This window comes from Passer domesticus, chromosome 17 (assembly GCF_036417665.1).
Source record: "Passer domesticus isolate bPasDom1 chromosome 17, bPasDom1.hap1, whole genome shotgun sequence".
Lineage (NCBI taxonomy): Eukaryota > Metazoa > Chordata > Aves > Passeriformes > Passeridae > Passer > Passer domesticus.
In genome coordinates, this window is record NC_087490.1 from 8,660,554 (window position 1) to 8,681,315 (window position 20,762).

The following is a 20,762-nucleotide window of genomic DNA, read 5'->3' on the forward strand; positions in this document are numbered from 1 at the left end:
CAGCAAGAGCATTCTCCTTTTCTCTATCAATCCTCCCTTACTCAGGCTTTGAAGAGCCTCTGTGTGCTGCTGCCACTTCCTTTGATCTTTCTATTTTATGCCCCAGGGCCAGCCCTGATAATATCTGCTTTGCCTGCACAGTTTTGGAAAAGGCAGCAGCACCCATTCCTGTCCAAGAGCAGCTTTGTGAACACACTGAGCAGGCATGTGTGCCCTGTGATCCCGGAGCAGCAGACACACAGCACACACAGCCACTGCAGCAACATGTGGGCAGCCTGCCTGTGCCCTCCTGCCAGCGCCTGCAGCTCGCTCCTCTTAAAGAATACATGACCCTGACAGCTTATGGTTAGTCTTTCAGGCAGGCAAAGCAACTGCAGAAACCCTAGAGGAAAATGCTGCCTGTTTTAGCAACTGAATTCTTGACACTGTTTTGTTCAAAAAGAAAAAAAAAAAAAAAGCAGAGATAGAAAGCTAAAGACTGAGTGGCAGAGCAGCGGGGAAAGAAACACAGAGATCCTACCAACAGCCAAGTGTCTGATTCTGAAATGAGTAAAGATGAAAGGACACTACCATTATTATTATTATAAATAACTCTAACTGGAAATTTGGATATCTGACCTGCAGCACTACCATCATAGTCTCTTCAACAGCTATAGCCAGGTATCTTAATGTTACCCCTCATTAGCTGTTGGGGAAATTGCTTTTGATTGTCTCTTTAATGGCATTGCTGGAAGGAAATTTGTTTTCTTCAGTTTTATGTAATGGCATCTCCCAAAAAAATGTCTGGCAAGAGATTATTAATCCAAGAGACAGAGTGTTGCCCTAGAAAACCAGGGAGCAACTTCAGTCTGTCTAGTTCCACTGCTGGTCCTGGCAGGAGACACCACATGCATCAGACCCAGTGAGCATCAGGTTTTGCCCATGGCAAGGTTTGCTCTCCAGAAGAGCACCCAGCAGTGCCATGCACACTTCTGACAGCACAGGATACACAGCTTCCCACTGTACAGTGCCATTAACCCGTGGCTTTTCTTGCAAACATCATGGCTTAGTTTCCTCCATTTGGGGCAAGTGCCACTACTGTCATTCTCCTGCCAGCTCTTGCTACACTGAGAGCTCAGCTTGGCTGAGTGGAACATCAGGCTGAGATTTCACAGGTTCTGGCCAGCTTTGGAAAGCTCTTTCAGACAAGAGTTTGACCTGTTTTACACCACTCAGCAAAAGTGAATCCTTCCCATCCCAGACAGCAGCAGGGTGCACTCACTACCAGATCACGTCAGAAGCAGTCAAGGAACTTCCAACAGGACCCCTGTATTTCTTATGCCTTTATAGGAAAGGATATTTTTTTATCTGTATTTCTTGCAATGTGATGTGAAATAATCTGCAAGACATACAATAATCTGTATTTCTTGCAATGAGACAGTGATGGCAAGACTGAAAGAAAGGCTGACCTTCTCTGCCATCTCACAGTGCAGTTGCAGGCAGCTGCCTGCTCCAAGCTGAGCCCACTGCAAACTGCCAGCTACAACCCCATTCCAGGTTTTACCCTCAGCCGCTCCTCCTAGCACTTCAAAGGAAAAGTATTTTTGTACAGCCCAGCAAGGAGTGTAAACTGTTCAGCTGCTTCCAAAGCAAGATTATTTAACTCTTAAGTACCCAATATCCCTGCCCTCAGCAAGGGTTTTCTGTATAAAGAAAATAAAAAATTTACCAGAAGCCTAAACGTTCAGTCTGATGTGTTCATGATTTAACTAACAAGTGACATGTCAATGGTCACCTTCCCATTTCCCCTTCCTCTTGTTTTGGAGGCGAGAAAGAGGTCAGAAAAATTAGGACTCATAAAATCAATTTGTGAGTGCCATAGAATCACAGAATGGTTTGGCTTGGAAGGGAATTTAAAGCTCATCTGATTCCAATCCCCTGCCATGGTTGGGACATTTTCCACTAGACCAAGTTGTTCCAAGCCCCATCCAGCCTGGATGGGGAATACACAGCTTCTCTGGGCAACCTGTGCCAGTGCCTCACCATCCTCAAAGTACAGAATTTTTTCCTAATATCACCAAGATACTTTCCATAACACATTATGAATTTGTTTAAACAGCCAGAAGACATCATTTCTCTTCAGTAATGTCAAGTCAGCTATAACTATCTAAATACCTTCTGAAGTCAGGCCAAAGGATCCCACAAATCCAGCAAACTCCAGTAAACTAAATGCTTCCCTTGGCCTCCCACCCATTCTCACAGTAGTGACAAGCTGGAGCACAGGCTTCCTAACAAATGAAACCTCAAATAAGTCTTTGCAGAAAATATGAAAATAGCCTGGCTGGCTTTATGCTGAGAGACAACTGCAAAGGTAGACACTAAATGTTCTGTTATTAAAATAAAAATGGGACCAATTTAATTACTTTGGTTCCAAAGTTCCTCATGCAGTCTGAGTTTCCACACTCTGCAGTTATTTCCCTACCACTCAGAGCACACAATGAGTGTGCCACTGCCCACCTCTCCCCCCTGTTCCCCAGAGTCCCAATTTTGTTTCAGGCCCAGATGGCTCACAATTGTATACAAACACTTATAACCCACCTTCCACCAACACAGAGATCCAGGGAAAGGCACTCATCTTTACATTAACAGAAGATGGGTGAACTTTGATCTCAAACAAGCCACTTCATTTTGTCTGACATCAGCATATACACTCAAGCATATGTACTCATATATTTCAATTACAGAATCTGCAAAAAACATTGGGATTTACTGTATCAAAGATTCTTTTTGCTTGGTTATTAAAAAACAGAGATTGACTACTAATTAAAAACAAGAGTCTTGCTTACAGTGAGGCTGTCCATGCCATTTTTCTAATGTTTTTATTCTATACTTTATTTTTTATATTGCAGCTTGTCTGACTTACATTTGTATAACGCTACACTCAAACTTCAGCTGCATCTTCTTTACTAAAGTACACCTGTATTTAAAACACTCAAAACATGGTAGATATACTGCCAAAACCTTAATCAAGATTACAACACAGGGTAATATATTGCTGCATTTTCAGTTTGGACATTTTAGTTCCAAAATATTTTTTTTTCTTCACACACACCTAGCTGATATTTCAAATAACTGCACCTCAGTTACCAATACAGAGAACGAAACCTCGGATAGATTCAACTCCTCACTGCTTTGTCAAATGTTATCCTGTATCTGCAGAGTGGAGAAGGGCTTCCTTTGGAGAGTGCTGCAGGTATATAAAGGTAAGTCCCTTCCTCTGAAGGATAAAACAAACAGTGTTTGCTGCAGCACTGCCACAGCAGCAGCACCCCCATTATGACAGTTTTGGCAATAAGGATTTGGGATTTGCCACAGTAAATAACTGTGTTCCCACATTGCCTTCTGTCTGCTGCCATTGAAGTTTCTCTTCTCCCTTCTTCTCAGCAGTTATTTCAAGGTAGTCCCAAAGCTCTGAGAGCAGGACAGGATTGCCATGAGGAAAGTCAGGGGTGCACGTGTGGAAAACACAAGCAATAAAAACTGGTGTGTGTGTTAAATACACATACTTTGGGTGTGCAAGGCAATGCAATACAGCCAAGAGCTTTTGCCTCAGACCTGATTTTGCTGAATGGAGGAAGAGTCTTGAGTTCTTCTCCTAAAACTTTTAGGAATCTTTAATGCCCAGCCCATGAGCTATCTCTTCCAACCTCTCTGTGGTTTCAAAACTATGGTTTCAAAGTTAAGAACAGTCAGAACTGAAGAGAACCTGTAAAATTATGACTTACTGTGAGCATTTCATGTGATAAAGTTTTAATTTCATGATCACAGTTTTCTACAAGACCTGTCTCAGTACACAAGCTGGAAAACCAGAGCAAGGGTTAAAAAATGAGAGAGGTTACAACTTATAAAAACTTATTTGAATGCAAGTTGAAAAGTTACCTGTCAAATGATTCTGTGAAAATCTGAAACTGGATAAAAAGCATCCCCAATATATATGATTCAGATGGCTGCCTGAACAGCTCCTTCATTGAACATCTCCACAAAACTTGGGTAAGAAACTCTCACCAGAATATACAGAAACAACAGCCAGTTCTACATTATTCAGGTTTCTGAATTCCCACTCAAAATATTCAATGTTCTAGGTGCTGCATCACTTCACTACTACAGGCTAATATTTGCAGCAGCTGCATCACTCACTCAGCAGCAGAGCCTGAAGAGTCAACACAAACTCTACATATAGAGAGGAGACTCAAAATTTCAATTCTTTTTCTCCAAGGACTGTGGAAACAGCTTGGGCAAATCACAACAGCAGCCTTCCCAGACAGAGAAAGCAGAGTGAACTCAGTTGAGCTGTAGCGTGAAAACACAGCTGTGGCTGTTTGCAAAACTTTGGTGCTGCAGTTGACAGCTCCCAGGGAAAGTGTGTCACAGGGAATTGCGATGCCATGCAGCAGTGCCTGGCCTGAATGTCCAACACAGTGCTCAAGGTCAGTTGTCATGCCCAGTCCTTCCCAGTGCTGAACTGGAAGACTGAACAGAATCCAAAATATTTGATAACAGATCACTATTATCTCGAAGAAGTATTAACTTAATATTTTTGCACAAGTGATTGATGCAAGGAGATGTGTCAGGCCTGCAAGAGCCATTAAATCATCTAAAAGTTAAATGAATGTTCTAATATTTATTTGAGGGGAAAACAATTCTCTGCCTTCCTCATTTTCAGTCCAGAGACATCTTCAATCAATGCAGCAACTTAAAATCTCACAGAGCAATTTCAGAAACTTGATTTGGCTTTGGGCAGGGAGGCTGGGGAAAGGTGGCTGGCAAACACTTCTTATCAGAAATGTACTAGAAAATGAAGTTGATGACAAATTTTCAGGATTCTGCTATATGGACTACAAAAGCAGTATATTAACTACCAGACTAGCACACTGATGCAACTATTCATTCATGGCCCATCTTTTGGGCAATATTAGAGGGGAAAAAAAAAAAAAAAAAGTAAATCCTGCTGGAACTTCAAGACATTTCTGAATAGCCAACTTTTGGATCTGCTTATTTGCACTTTAATTCTCTCTGTCAGATGCCTAATTTTGACCCTAAGAAGGACACTGAAGTGATTTCCAGAGCATTACAAATTAGCTTTCTTCAAGAAAGGGAAGGTCTCTTGAGATAAAAAATACCAACCCTAGTTTCTCTGCCTGTGACCCATCTGTAAGTAATTTCATCATGAAATATCAGAACATGACAGAAATAGTGCCACCTATAAAATTGTCCTGAAGGATAACCAAGACTCAGCATCAGTGATTATTTTAACAGACCCTGCAGGGCTGGGTTGGGAATTCCAAGATTCTACATCACCTTGGCATTTCCCTTCAGTGTCTCTGAGACCTGGTCCATGTCAAGGGATCAGAGATAAGACATATTAAAAATAACACTTAAGGAGCATCACATGTAAAAAATTCTCTTTTCCTAATTTAATTCTCTTTTACTGCACTTTTGTGGCTAGATATAACAAAGATAAAGAGCTTTTAACAAATACCTCCAACTGCAGGACTAAACCAATCACATTTCAAAACAAACCAAAACTTCCTTCTCTACCCTCAAAGACAGATGAGAAGACAAATTCAGCTACACAAAGACTAACTCTGAATTAGTTAGAGGTTATCATTTTTTTCCTGTCTTAATTATTATAGAAGAGTGGGGTTGAAACGTTAGGATCATGAACTTGTATTCACTCTCTTGAAAATCACTTTCACCTTGAAGTGCAGAAACAGTTCTGTGTTTCCCTGGTAGTGCCCTGAGAATTCACACAGGAACTAGAAGCAATCAGAAAGTGAGAATTCAAAGGCATGAAAAAGGCACCAGGAAAGAAATCGGAGGGCAAACCTCATTTTTTGACTAATTCTTTTGCACTCAGATTTAACATCAGTCACTGTTGTCCATCAGGGTTTCTGTGACTCAGAAACAATCTCAGGCTGTAAACAGCACCTGAGCCCTTCCAGAAGCTGCTCCCCAGCTCTTCTCCATCCACCCCAGACAGCAACAATGTGGGCTTGGAAAAGCAACCTGCAGGACAGCAGGGGAGAGCTGCTGCTCTGCCAGGATTAGCTGCCAAATTTTAAACACCCTGAATGCAGTTTATTCACCCACTGAATAATCCAGGACCTGTCCCAGTACTAGAAATCCGATCCTGGAGTCTTAACATCAGAGATCAATTCTCCACCAGGTAATGAGGGACACGAACAGGCCAATATCAGAATTGTATTTTCCTAAAACATGTATGATTTTAAAGTAGTCTTTTCTAGCATTTCAGTTAGGCAGCATATGCTTGCTCACCTGTTGCAAAGCAGAGCATATGTTTTGTTCTAACCCATTTTGTTCATGCTTCCAATAATTTGCTTCATTCACTGTTAGCAGTCATCCCTCAGCATCTGCAAGGACATTTCACTGACAGGTTTCTAAATGGACAGTAAAAAAATCAAACCAAGTACCCACAAAGTCCCAGTCAGACAGCACATTCTTAATTGCTTTAAAGATTACTACACAATTATAAATGTACTCTGTATCCTTAAGACTTAAGCTGAAGGAGCACTGAAAATGCCTGAAATTACTCTTAAAAAATTATTTTTAATGTAAATTGCCTTATCTCTAAATAGATATCGTTTTGGGTTTTTTTTTAAATTATATTCTTCTAGCAGCTGTCTCAGCTTGACCAGGTAAATAAACCCAACTCCTCCTTCCAGAGGCACAGTCTGTAATGTTAATTCCATATAACACAAACAGCAAAAGTCTGTGAATTCACGTAGAGATTCTCTTCCAGACTAAGAAATGCTATTCTCTGCTGAGAAATGGAGCCCTGCAGTTGGGCATGGATATGCCACATTATCATACTGATACAAAGATTAAATTCCTCCATCATACAGCTCATGAACCATTCCTTAAAGCAGAGCAGCCACAACCACCACGCCTCTAGAGGCAGAGGAGTGCTAGAGGACATTCTCCAGCTGGGCAGTGTTTACAGTGTGCTACACCCAGCAACTGCTTAGGATGGCTTTCTTCTAAGGCTTCAACTTCTCTCTTGTCCTTCTGAGCATCTCTTGTTTGCTGTTCCAAGCTTTTTTTCCTAGCAAGAATGATATAAAAATGTCAAGTTCCCTGCCCCTCAACTTTCCATTGACAGATACTCAGGATTCCTATAACTTTTCTCAGTCATTCCTACCTGGACTAGTCCTAACCTAGATCAAAATTCTGCTGTCTCAGGAACAAGAGCAAATTGCAACAGTTTGTGGATTCTGTTCTAAAGACCGCAGAACCCATTTTATATGGAATATGTTTATATTGACAAGATTTCAACATTCACCAGTACCTGGACAGTACAACTGCTAAATATATATATATATAAAATTCAGCTTCTTAAGTAGTGCTACCTAGTCTGACAAATATCTTTATCTACAAGGTTATTTGCTAGCAATATCCTTACCACCTAGTATGTTTTATCACTTACACAGGAAGCAAATATTTTCCCAGCTTCACCAATGTGAATTCTAACACACCAAGTGCAACTTAAGGACGGAAAAGCAATTTGATTTGCAAAAATTCTCACTACAATTACATTTAACTACAGGTATGCTACTGTCTGTTACTTCCTACTAAAACAAAAGCACACTGAGAGAGGAAATCACAGAACCATTATTAAGATCAAGTCCAACACCACCATGTTCATCACTAAACCATGTCCTCAAAAGCCACATCCACACATTTCTTGAACAATTCCAGAGATAGTAACACCACCACTTTCACTAGCCAGTCTCTTCCAATGCTTTACAGCCCTCTGTGTGATTTTTTTGTTTCCTAATATCTAATCTAATCCTCCTCTAGCACAACTTGTGGTTATTGGAGAAATCCTGCCCAGAGACAGAAGCATTGAGTATTTCCACACTTGATAGATTTTCCTGTCTCACAAGGATATTTCAGGGTATGTAGGGAGAAGGAATTTGTTAACAACAGTCTGGAGGCAGGAACTACAGAAAAATGGAGTCACCACCACATCCACCCATCCCTAGACACAAGCACTGGAGTGGAACTCCAGCAGCCATGCAGTTCTTTCTCTACTTTTGTACATTACAAAGTTCTGCTCACTGGCATATTTCAGAAACTCTCACTGCTACATTAGTAAGTTACAGGTCTCTATTTCCCTGCTGAATGTCTGTAGGAAGAGAAGCCTTACTCTTTGAGCAAAGTGCTTATGCCAAACAGAAAGCAAGCACTTTCCTCCTGTGGTTGATTTCCAGTGCTATTTATCTACCCAGGCAGTGACACTGATTTCACTTGCTGAACTAGAAAAGGCTGTCCCAACAGAGAAGTGCATCTACAACAGAAATGTCTAAACCCACAGACCTTTTCCTCTGTAGGCCATGCATTAAAACAAATTCTCATCACTGAAAATCAGAATTTTTTACTAAGTGAAACCATTCAAAATAATACACAAAAAAAAAAAATCTGCTACTTGAATAATGGTGTTCCAGTTTTACCTAGGAGATCATCCTGCAACACAAAGTGTACAGAACTTCACAGCAAACAGTGCAGCAGAGAAGGATACAGGAATCTGCCCAAACTACCAGTATCCACATGGATCCAGGAAAAAATGCCATTGCTTTGCTGTCCCAGTTGGCCATGGCAGTTTCTGTGGGTCAGGACATCAGGAATAAGGTCGTCCACATGGGATCCACCACACAGGGCTAAGAGGATGCAGCAGAAGGGAACCATGACTGGGGAAGGAGGAAAAGAAAACCCACAGCAGAGGCTGAGGGAACTCTTATGACACACAAGCTCCTCCTGTGGCACCATCAAGGTAAAGGTAAATCACAACGAGGTCTAGGACACCAAAGGCAGAGGCTTTGAAGTGCCCAAACCCCACACCTCTGAAGCACAGAGCCAGCTCTGAGCAGCCCACTGCCAGTGGAGCAGGGGAGCACTGAGGCAAAGAAGCCTGAAATGGGTTAAAACTTGAATGAAAGCTCATCCATCAGGTATCTTCTTTAACACTCCTGCCCAAGGCTGGTCGAAGTTTCATTCAAGTCAAATGATCTGAGTGGCAATTTCCTTCTAAAACTTTCTTCCATAATTTCTGATCAGCTCCTATTGAGAGCCAAATCCCAAATTTTCAGTTCCTCTTCACACCAGAACCTGCTCCTTCCCTAGGGCCTGTGACAAACATTTCTGTGACTCCTGAGGGTGCTCCAGGTCTGAGCCACTGCAGACCCACCTGAGTTCATACAGGTAATGCAGAAATATTCACTGTGAAAGGGTTTTGCTCAAATCTGTTTTACTGTATCTATCTCTTTCACAATGTGTCTGTAGCAAGGCTCAAACAAGGAGCTCTGATCCAGTTACTGGACTACCCCCAAGCTGCAGCAACTAGAAAGCAAATCAAGTGATTCCCCCCTTTAAGCAAGTATTTAAGCAATATTTCTGTAACATAAAACCACTCTAAGATGTCTACAAATCCAAAAGAGACCAAAGAGTAAACAGAGGGAAAGAAATTCTGTTGTGTGAGGAAGAACTTCTGCTCCAGTTAAAAAGAATACATACTGGAGTGATCTGAAGCTGCCTATAAATATTCAAGAACTTCAAAGCCGGTCCTGTTAAATTAAAAATGCTGTCACACAGATAGGAACTAGCCTCTAGCACTGCCAGCTTCAACATGTGAGCCTCTGATCTGAGAGGCAGAGGCTCAGCTCTTCAAGAAATTTTATTCAGCATAAGAAGACAAAAAAAAAAGTGAACCAGCAGTTGAGTTTAATAAGGATATTAAATACCTTATGAGTGAGCTAAGTGGAGCTTAACTCTTTCAGGACACTTCAGCCCTTTCTCTGAAAAGGACAGTAGCTTCTTCCTATACAACTTCCAAGGCTGGGATGGCTCTGGGCTCCAGGAAAGTTCCTATCCAAGCCCCTGAAACTAACACTTAACACAGACTTTGGAAACAGGGATTCTGTTTGTACCTCACACACACAGAGCACGCATTCTGGCTGACATTCTACATCAGGATCTATGTTTAATACTAAAACTGTCCAGAAAGATTGCAAATCACCTTCCCACAGCTGCCTGAAGATAACAGGAGTGGTAGACAACAGGAGAGCAGACCACTTCATTTGACTTTTGTTATTTGAGGACATTCAGCTCTGGTGTGAGAAATTAACCCCAATGTGCAACTACAACCGTGTTATTTCACTGTAGAAAAAACTCTGTCAATTCCCAGTATCCAAACCCAAAAATACTACCCCTGACAGTTCTGAATGGGGGCAGGGGGAACTCTGGCAGAGTAACTTTCTCAAATAAAATAGTGGAAAACCAAAATATGATCATACTTTGGAAATTCTTTTATATTAACTAGTCCACAATGTCTTTTCTTCAGATGCAGTTTTGGGATATAAAAGATAGTATCTTTTAAGGAGCCAAAACACTGCTGGCTACCAGACTGGGGATACCTTGTCTCTGAGCAAAAAGAGGTCTCCAGACCTTGGCTCCTCTTAAATACTGAACTCAGCAGCATCCCTTGGCACTGTTTCAAGAGTTCATTTCTTGCTCCCAGCCCTGCTACACATCATCCAGGCTGTCTGCCAGCTTGGCATCCAGATCCTAAAGTGTTCATCTACTCTTTAGTCTCACACCAGGCAAGACAGCATCTACTCTAAAAGGTTTCTAAATAAATACAAATCAGACATGAGAAATCATGCAGGACCTATTAAAATACAACACTGGAATGGTAACCAATACCTTTCCCTATTTTATCAGACACACCTTTAGAGACTGCTTTAGGAGAAAACCCAGTGTGCCTAAGGAAAGGGCAGCAACTGCTACACTGCACATCCTAACCTCCAAAGCCATCAAGGACAGGCTAAATAGAAAACACAAGTGCACACAACTGGCATGCTGTATATAGAATTTTGATGTTTTATCTATGACACACGGGTATTATTACTGTTGCTGTTGTTATTAGTGTAAAACCGATCAAAGCTCAATTAAGAGTGCCACCATTTATCCAAACCCAAACAAGCCTATAAACCTTCAAGGGCAGTCTCGGTGAGGAAAATAAAATAAAATTTTTAAAAACCCACAGCCCTTAAAAGAGGTTCTTCTCCATGAACCACAGAATTGTGAAAGTGACCCATGAGTGTAAAAAATCCGAACAGAATACCTTCTGCATTGCCAATTCAGGCCTTCAAAGGTACATTTCTTTATGTGTCATCAAAGTAGACAGTTTAAAAGCTCAAAACTTGCAGTTCCAAAGGTGAACTCAGCTGCAAGTTTGGTTTGAGCCTCTTCTGCTTGGGGGAGGAGGGGTAGTGTGGAATGGATAAGCAAGAAGTAGAGAAGAAGGATTTTTCACAGCCACACTTAAACCACTTTTTATTGTGTGCATTTTTTTAAAGCAGGCGAGCATCAAAAGCCTCAAAGTAGGAAAACAGATCTTGGCACAAACTAGGCTTTTTTCTGAATTAAAAGCAATTTTTCAAACACTACAATCAGAAGTATTTGAAAGTTGCTTACCAAGCACATGCAATAAATTCACAGTAGGAGGCACATACTTGCAACATGCATGCCTGTACAGCTAATTAAACAGTTGTACTCAAACCATGACTGCAGACTCTAAAACATGCCCCTTCCTTCTTCTCAGGCCAGTCACCTCCTCACTGCTTCTTCCATTTGCTTTACTGCTGAAAATTATGCAAAATAAAAAAGCAGCTTAAGCTCAAGGAAACCAACAGAAAGCTTAAGCTGGCCATCAGCTTTAGAAAACAACTAAAATCCTCACATTAATGCACCGAGTAACATGTGTCTGGGAAGCCCAGAGAGTCTGCATATATTAAGCTGCATATTTAAGGTTGTACTTGTGTCTGGAACATAACAGGCACCTAATCAACCTTTGTAAACTGGCTCTTCATCTTGAAGCCAAGTGCAACAACAAAAGTCTCTAAGCAGCATGAAAAGGAAATTCAAAAAATGAATGAAAGCAGCCCGCCACTGTGAAGAGGACACCCCGAGTCACCAGAGTCCTGTTTTCCTGAGCACTGCTGCTCCAGCCTAATGTAAGCACAGCTTCACCAATGGGATAAGTGCAGTCAAGTGCAAATTTTGGGAGTCTCAGTTGGGAATCTGCAAGATCACACTTCCCTGGTCACCTCTGGTTTGTGCCAAACAGTCGAGAAAAGTGCAGAAAATACGATTACTTTTTTTCTTAGCATGAATCTTCTGCCGCTGTTTTAGCAGCTTCAAACCACACCTTTGTTTTTAAACAATCTGTTTTTCCGTTTGCTGGTCTCTGTGAGTGTGAAGGGCCCTCCTTTTAAGCCAGGAAACGAGAAATAAGGACAAGCATTCAACCTGCATTCATTCTGTTTTTATGTGTAGGCACACGCTCTGGTTTGAACATATTTGAATACTGAAGGGCAGAAGCCCAAAAAAAGAGATATTATGTACCAGTTAACACTTAATGCTTCCTAAACTGAGCACTTCCACTGTAGTAAGTGTATTAATGCAAATACCTGTACCACCTACATAACTGGGTAGAACATACAGCAGATTATTGTGTTACAGACTACTGCATCCAGATCTCATCTTTCCTTAACCAGTCCAATGCTGGCCTCCTGAAAGCATTCATACTTTGAAAAACCATTTCTGAAAGTTATTTTGGTTCAGAAGGGCCTCACTTTGCAATTCCAAAACAAGAACTAGAAGACTGTAATAAAAAAAGGGAGCCTTTTTAAATACACACTCCACCACAAGATGGTATAAACTGGAAGAAAATTACTATGTATGCTAATCAATGGTTTTATCCAACTACTCAAGGCTTTTCCTATAAGATCTGCTTGCAGAAGAGCTGCCTCCAGGTCTGCCACACTGAATTCTGTCCTTTAGCACTTCACCTGGTGTCATTTCAGAAGCAGAGCACTGAGGCAGCAGCTGTGCTGCCCAGTAAGGGCACCAGAGAGGTGCTGGGGGGCTGAGGGCCAGTCCCACCCACGGGGCACGGCTGGCCACAACTGCTGGTAACACCATGAAGCAGGCTGCAATTAGATATAAAACCACTGTAGTCACACAGACCCAGTCTAAACATAAATAAATATATATGAATGAAAAAAAATTCTCCAAATGGATGCATGTTGAAGAATTTTTGAGTACCACTCCTCTCTGGGATTTTTTCCTACTTCTAACTACGAAACAAGAGGAGCACATGGAAAAGCAAGTGGTCAGCATCCTGCCACCAAAGGCAAGGTTTTCAACAGTGCAGACCTTCAGCATCTGTGAGGAAGTTTAACTAAACATATAGACATATGCAGAAAAGTCACCTGAACTCCCAAAAACTGTTTTCCCCACTTGATTCCCCACCTTTACTTGGAAGTACAGAAATTGCACTGCTTGGTCTGAGTATTGAGCCAGTGCTGTGAGCTTTCTGCTTTTATTTACTTACTTAACCTACTTTATTCTTCTTCCTCTAAATGGGTCACATTAGCATTTTTTCTTCATTCCACTGTAATTTCTCCATACTTTAATATATTTTACTGCATTTTCTTACACTGTGCCTCCCACCCTTTCTTCAAGGGACTGCCTTAGTCTTGCAGCAAGGTTCTGATAGGAGGATTCTGGTATTGCTGCAGCTCTGTGCAAGGTCCACAGACAGCTGAGCTTCCTCCAGAACCAGTAACTCATCAATTAATTTGGTACCTCATCTTTGGATCAGTCCCCTCCCATGTCTTTTCACCACCATTCTAGGAGACATCTAAGATACTGCAATGCTGAAGAATTAATTTTTAAGAAGTGTCCTTATTTACAACATCACAGGTAGAAGCCAATGAGAACAGGCAACTCCTTGCAAAATAAGTCCGCAGTGATGTGACTGGGCTGGAGCTCAGGGTGTGAGGACAGTGTCCAGTACAAGACAAAACAGTACGAGAGGATGAAAACCTAAACAAAACACCTTAACAGGCTGTCTTCAACTACCCCCCACCATGCAGTACACAACATGATAAAGCACGATTGAAACTTTAAAGAAAATGGACAGAGGGAGGGATAAAACTGTGAAACAGCTGGCCCAATCTGTCCTGAGATCAAGCCCAAGACAACACCCCTGCTGTGAGCAAGCTGCCTGTGCACTACCCTCTACAAAGGCTGTCCAGGTACAACAACCATGCAAGTCTTTGCCTAAGTGATCTGTTATTTTGAAAGCAAATTATGCTTCCTTTAAGGAGGACACGATGACAAAGCCAGCCTGAAGCCCAGATAAATGTATTGTGCCTGATGTCCTCAGGATCATCACTGCAAGCCACAGATTTACAGGTAGGTATGGAAACTAACACAAACCCAATCACAGGCGTCTTCATATTCTAAGAGGATAACTAGCAAAGAAAACATTCAATAAGACAGTGACTCAAAGCCACAAATAATTCCACTTCCTCATTTTGAAAGGCCTTCAGGCACTCAGCAAGAAGAAACTTAACCTGCGTGATCACAAAAGAACAACCAAAAAAACCCAAAAATGCGTATTTTCGTCTTCCACTCTCAAAGGCCATAAACATTCTCTTGATTCGGCCTCCTCTCATCATGGCTAGACATCTTCTGTATCTGCACAGTTATTTCAAATCACTTCTTTCAACACCCTTAAAAACTGCCAATGCTTCAGAGTGCAGTTTGCAGCCTTTGATAACTTCTGCATTTGAAAAAACAGAGGAAAGATTCAAAGCCATTGAAGGAAGGGAAGGAAGGGAGGGAGGAAGGAAGGCAGGGAAGGCAGGGAAGGCAGGGAAGGCAGGGAAGGCAGGGAAGGCAGGGAAGGCACAGGCACTGTCTTCCAGACCAGTTTGAAGCCTCCCCACCTTCTACAAGAAAGATGGGCAATAATTTGCTACTAGGAAGTGTCATGCAAGAAGCTGGTGAGTGTCCCGCTTCTGTTTTCTTCCTGGAGCTTAAAGCATTGAGTTATGCTTGTTGTCCCCAGACTGTTACCTTTTAAGCACAAAAATCATATGCAAGTGGAGATTGTTACATCATCTACACACTGCTCCAGTTCAATGGCTACATAAAGTTCATGATTTCCTTACTGAGGCTTCCAAAAAGAAACAAACCAACCAAAACACAAACTTTTGCTGCACAAGAAAAACCACTCATAATATCCTCAAATCTCTCCTCCATGCTGCTTCTCTCCAAAATTGTATATATCAGTAATCCACACATATTACTGCATTTAGCAGCAGCTTTAAGGCAGGAGTACGAAAAAGTAAGACTGACAGAAAACTGACAATGATGAATGCGCATAATTTAAAGTTTTTGACACATCACAGGCATTAAATTCCATCCTCTTTCCCAAGCACCTCATGTGAGCAGTCCAATCACAACCATAACTTTATAAGAAATACAACATTAGATGCTCCACACCTCAACTATCAAGCTGAACAAGCAACAGGAACAGGATCTCTCCAGCTTCAGGTAGATTAAGATACACAATCTCATCCTGATCAATAAAGCCACTGCTAGTCAAATCAGTGATTTTACTGTCCAAGCACTGCCAGTCTGTGGCCGTGTAACACTGAGTTTGTGACAAGACTACATCTGAACTTTTGCCCTGAACGGTACCAGAAGTTTCAACCATAGGGAGTTCTCCAGTGATAATTTGTTTCAAAGCAATATATCATTTCAGAGGTTTCTACAAAGTCTGGTTTTCACAGTCACTCTCTAACCAAACATCTGCAACTTCCAGTCTCTTGACCATATCAATGGTCAGTATGCTGTCCCAAGAAACATGGGATATTCCAGCATGCCAGACACCACCAAAATGGTTGGACTTTTGAGCAGTTTAAGGAGCAGCTGACACAGCAACATAAGGATGAGTTTGCTGAATACAAACTGTGGCCACATGAAAGAAGGCATATGAACATTTCATCTCTCTGAAGAGTTATTCTGGGGAGACACTTGACCCTAATAAGATTCATTCACAATAACTTGAGAAACAATATAATAGCACACCACTACTGGATAGGAATCTGACCAATAACCAGTTCAGGAGTGGATGTATGACCTATCAAAAGCTGAAAGTGCATTGTTTCTTAAGGTTGGGGTTTTTTTTTGTTCAGACTTTCAAGACCAATGAGTAATTGATGCTATTAACATAAACAAAAGTAAGCCTTTGTGTAGTCCCAAAACCACAATTCCTTTGATCCATTCTTTAATGTGTGCCTGATTTTCAAGAACTTCTAATATTTCATCTTAAAGAAAAATGCATCTTATTCTTGAAAGAGCACTGACAAAGGGGCTGGGGCCAAGAAGAGCTTGCTTCACTGACTGATGTACAACTCTGCTGCTGAACAGGTTCCGAGTGCCAACAGCTTCATGAGCCTTTTCTAAACCTCACAGTGAACTTTAAATGATGATCCAAAACAGCAGATTCAAAATGTTCTACAAAAATACAGCCCAGCTGAATAAAAGGAGGCAAGACAATGCTGTGAAAATCTTGGTCAATTTTGGCTCTGACAAACTCTTTCAGGATGAGACAGAGGAAGCAGCACACTGACAAGAGATGTTATATGCAATCTAAAAGCTCAACAGTGAAAATACAACTGATAGCATTCAGTCTAGCTGCTCTGGAACAGTACCTGCCAGGTTCTCTCCTCTGAAAAAAAGAGCACCACACACAGCTCATTAAACAAAAAAAGCCCCAAACCTGTCACAGGCATATGTTATCTAGCATGCATCCAGATGAATAAGCAAATCAATTTTTGAGTGATAAATGACTGTAAAAGATTTGCCACATCATGTGGCTTTCGCTGTAGTTTTTCCTATTTGGGGTGCTGTCTATTCAGGCATGAAGAGGAAGCAGACAGGTGATGTTACAAACAATAAGGCCTGCCAAAGCCTATTTAATACCCTTGTTTCAAGTTGTGCAAATCTGAGTCTTAACAGAACAGTTTATTTTTTTTTTCTCCGCTTTTACTTACAGTCACCAAAGTATGACCTCACTAAATGGCCTATGCTCTGTTCTTAATACTAACACCTGACACAAAAGGAACCTTTGAAGTCTCCTGCTGGCCCCAAAGACACTATTAAGTCTTAAAATGAAAAAGCACTAAAAGGTTAAAAAAAAGTCCATGTCAGTTCCAGGCCCTACTAGCACCACCTCTTCTAAATGTCATAATTATAACTTAATGGGTCCATCCCTCTTTTCTCTGAAAAATTACCTTACATCAGCAATTTGGCCTCATAACTCTTCTGCTTCCAAGAGAACTTTTATAAGAAATCATCACAGCTGAAAGTGTTTTGAAATACCAAGCATTCATAAGCAGTATTCTTTAAAAAAAAAAAGTTATTTTGATAGTAATGTATTTGTGTTTGCAGAGCTTTAACAGTTGTTTCTATAACCTACTTGCTACCAGTTAGTTTCTTGTAAGTTTTATATGTATATTTACGCGTGTATGTATGTGTACATATACGGAACGCAAACAAACCAACCCCACAGCTGTTAAAGAGAAATAAAGATTACTATTGGCACTTGCTTAACAGTCAAACTTACTAAAACACCATTCAAGTAATTTTTCTCTACTTAGCCAAAGAGGGAAAAAAATAAAGTCAGCAATTACAAGCAACTACAAAGGAATGAGATAAGCACTTCAAGAGTTTCAATAAGAGTAAAGGGGAGTTGCGTTCAGTCAAAGACAAGAACCATTTCTCTGCTGAGCAAGTCAAGCACAGCTCTGCACGAAGCGCGACGCGCTGGGAGCTCCGAGGGACCCCGAGCGCAGCAGCAGCACCGGGTCCGGCTCCGTGCGCCGCCGGGCGCGGAGCGGCCAAGGACCGCCACAGCCCGAGGGCTCAGCACCCCACGGCTGCCGCGGCAACTTCTGCCCGGGCCCCGCCGCGGCCCGGCCGCCCCCGGAGCGGAGCAGCCCCGCACGGCTCCGGGACCGGCAGGGGCCGCCCGGCGCGGCCCCGCCTCCGCCCCGCGCCCGGCGGAGGGGCGAGCGGCGCGGAGCGGAGCCCGCCGCGCGTGTGAGGCGGCCTCGGCTCCGCCCGCGCCCGCCGCGCGGAGCCCGCGCCGCGCGCCCGGCTGTCAAAGCGAGGCGGCCCGGCGAGGTGAGGCCGGCGCTGGGCCTTTGTGCGCGGGCGCGCATCTGTCACCGCGTCCCGGGCCGCACGGCGCACGTGGGGCGGCGGGCCCGGCCCCGCTTTGTGCCGCAGGTGCCGGGCCCGCGGAGCCATCTTGGGGCAGGCGGCGCCCCCCGGCCGCGCTCACCTGCACGATCTCGCCTTCGGCGCTCAGCGTGGCCCCCGCGCGGGAGAAGCGGCCCTGCAGCCCCGTGGTGTAGGTGGTGTAGTCGCCGCTGGGGCTGGACTCGAAGAGCACCACCTCCACGAACGCCGTCTCCTTGCCCAGCGCCGCGCCCGGCGCCGCGGCCAGCAGCACCCCGAGCAGCAGCAGAGGCGGCGGCAGCGGCGGCACGGGCAGCCCCGCGCCGGCCCCGCAGCCCCTCATCGCGCGGCGGGAGGAAGCGGCGCCCCGCCGCCGCGCATCTCTCCCGAGCGGCTCCAGCTCCGGGGCCGGGCTCCCGGGCCGGTCAGCGTCCCATGGCAGCGGCCCTCCCGCCGCGCTGCGCCCCGCTCCTCGCTGCCGCGCTCCCCTTCCCTCGCCCCGGCTCCTCTCCGCCCTGCCAAGCCGCTTCCCTTTCATCTGCTCCACGTGACGGCCACCACGGGGTTATCCCCGCCCTCCGCGCCGCGCTGACCCGCTCAGTCCCTCCCGCCGAGCGCACAGCGCCCGCAGCCCCGCCGGGCCCGGCCGAGCCCCGCGGCTGCCGTGGCTGCCGGCGGCCCGGCCCGGCCCGGCCCGGCCCCGCAAGGCTCTGAGGGCGAGCGGCACTCGGGACGGCCCTGCCGGGATCGGCTTTCCACGCGGCCGGGCCTGCAGGGCCGGGAGGCGGAGGGCAGCCCCGGGGAGCTGTGCCAGCCGCCTGGGCCCGCCGGGGCCGGGGTGCCGCCCGCCGGGGCCGGTGTCGGCTCGGTGCGTTATGCCCGGACCCTAACGCGGGGCAGCCCCGGCCGTGGCACAGCCCGGCTGGACGTGCCCCGGTGTGCTCTGGCAGCATTCCTACCACGGGCACCCATCCTCCGCAGAGACAGCGCTGCTGTGCTGCCGGTGCCAACTGTTTGTAGGCGCGCTCCTCGTTTGTGTCCAGGCTCATCGTGCCCCTGATGCCAGTCTCCTGAATCTGGGTTAAGGGAGGCTGGGTTACCTGGGCTCTTTCGCTTGGCTGTAAATGCGGGTCTACAAAACCTCCATCGATGATGAGGGGAAAATGTGTTGGTAATGATTTTTGTTGCAGTCTCGCACAAGAACTGGATGTCAGCCAATTACACATTTTTCTATTAAAAGTATGTACAGCTAAGTCATGGAGCTCATTAATACATGGTGTTACACAGCCTAAAAATATAATTCAGTGACAAGGAGCATTGAGACAAACTGATCCAAGATCCCTTGTATGAAACACAATGTTTGGAAACAAAGCCCAGCCCTAACTCACTGGCAGAAGAAATAATACCATAGTCTAGAAATGGCCAGCTCTTTTCCTAAATATACTTTGTTACAGGTGAAGACAAGGTAGTATCCTCCTTAGCATGACACAGTGAGCAATGTTAGCTTAACACATCATGGAGGATTTCTTCAGTGGCAAAGGGTCAAGAAGGGATTGCAGGACCATGCACTGGGCTCCTACAGTAAGCCACAAAATTCCCACCTAAGACTACAGTACAGTGGATCAAAGGCCACAAAACTGTTTCATGTTTAGAAAGGGAGCTGGAAGGGACATCACTGTGGTGCCCTACACAAATTTAGATGTGGTCAACAGGTGCAAATGTTTGATTACAGGTATGTTTCAGTACAATTTCAGAAATGCATGGCATCCAGTGTACCAAATAGAAGCATTTTAATCCCTTAGTGCAAACTACCGCTACTTGATTTTCCTTCTCCCATGAGGTGAATGGGTGATGCTCAGTCAACACATGGTTTCCTACATCACAGTCAACCTAAACAGCTTAAACTGTCTGGAAACTACCCATGGAAAAAGATGTGAATGGGGCTCTGTACAGCAAGTGGACCCATCCTATGCCTAAAATAAGAGTTGCTGAAGATCTGATCCATTCCACTTGGACTACAGACACAGCAAAATTGCCTTGGCCTCACAGTCAAATACTGAGGAGTGACATGAGGCACTAGGTCTCAGGTCACCAAGTTCCCTCGACTTGGGCAGAAATCCAAGCAGGAAGTTACAGGAAGAGAATGGACTGTCTATCATTAAAGCATCGAATATTTCTAATTGGCATCCTGCCCAGCTGGCAGTATACAGTTCACAATTCAGTTATGCCATAATACTTCAGATATGTTTTCTTTTTTTTCCCCTGAATGACAAACTGAGGCCCAGGGTCTGAATACAGAAGTCTCAAGCATTTATAACTAAAGCTGAGGACAGTGAGAGCTGTGATTTGAGCAAAACTAAATTATGTGCAATGCCAAATAGTCTGAGAAAGCATTCTCTAGGCACTCAGTCTCTTCTTTCAAGTAACAAGTGACAGAAGCAGAGGAAAAAAACCTCATGTTTCACCAGGGGAGGCTTAGATTGGACATTAGGGAACATTTCTGCATGGAAAGAATTGTCAAGCGTTGGATCCGGGGGCCATGGATAGAGGTGGAGTCACCATCCCCCTGGGGGATTTTAAAGACGCGTGGATGTGGCACTTGG

At 44.1% G+C, this 20,762-nt stretch overlaps 1 protein-coding gene across 3 annotated transcripts in view; it reads right to left on the minus strand.

The window, feature by feature from the left end:
• Positions 1 to 18,696, minus strand: part of ZNRF3 (zinc and ring finger 3) — a 66,378-nt gene extending 47,682 nt beyond the window's left edge. For 2 of the 3 annotated variants that reach the window (XM_064392043.1, XM_064392042.1), the window contains exon 1: positions 18,263 to 18,696. In XM_064392043.1, the coding sequence (XP_064248113.1) occupies positions 18,263 to 18,502 (240 nt within the window). In that variant the 5' untranslated portion in view covers positions 18,503 to 18,696. Of the gene's footprint in view, positions 1 to 2,577; positions 2,603 to 18,262 lie in introns of those variants that run through there. The other variant, XM_064392045.1, reaches the window with a different exon arrangement.
• Positions 18,697 to 20,762: the final 2,066 nt, after the last annotated feature.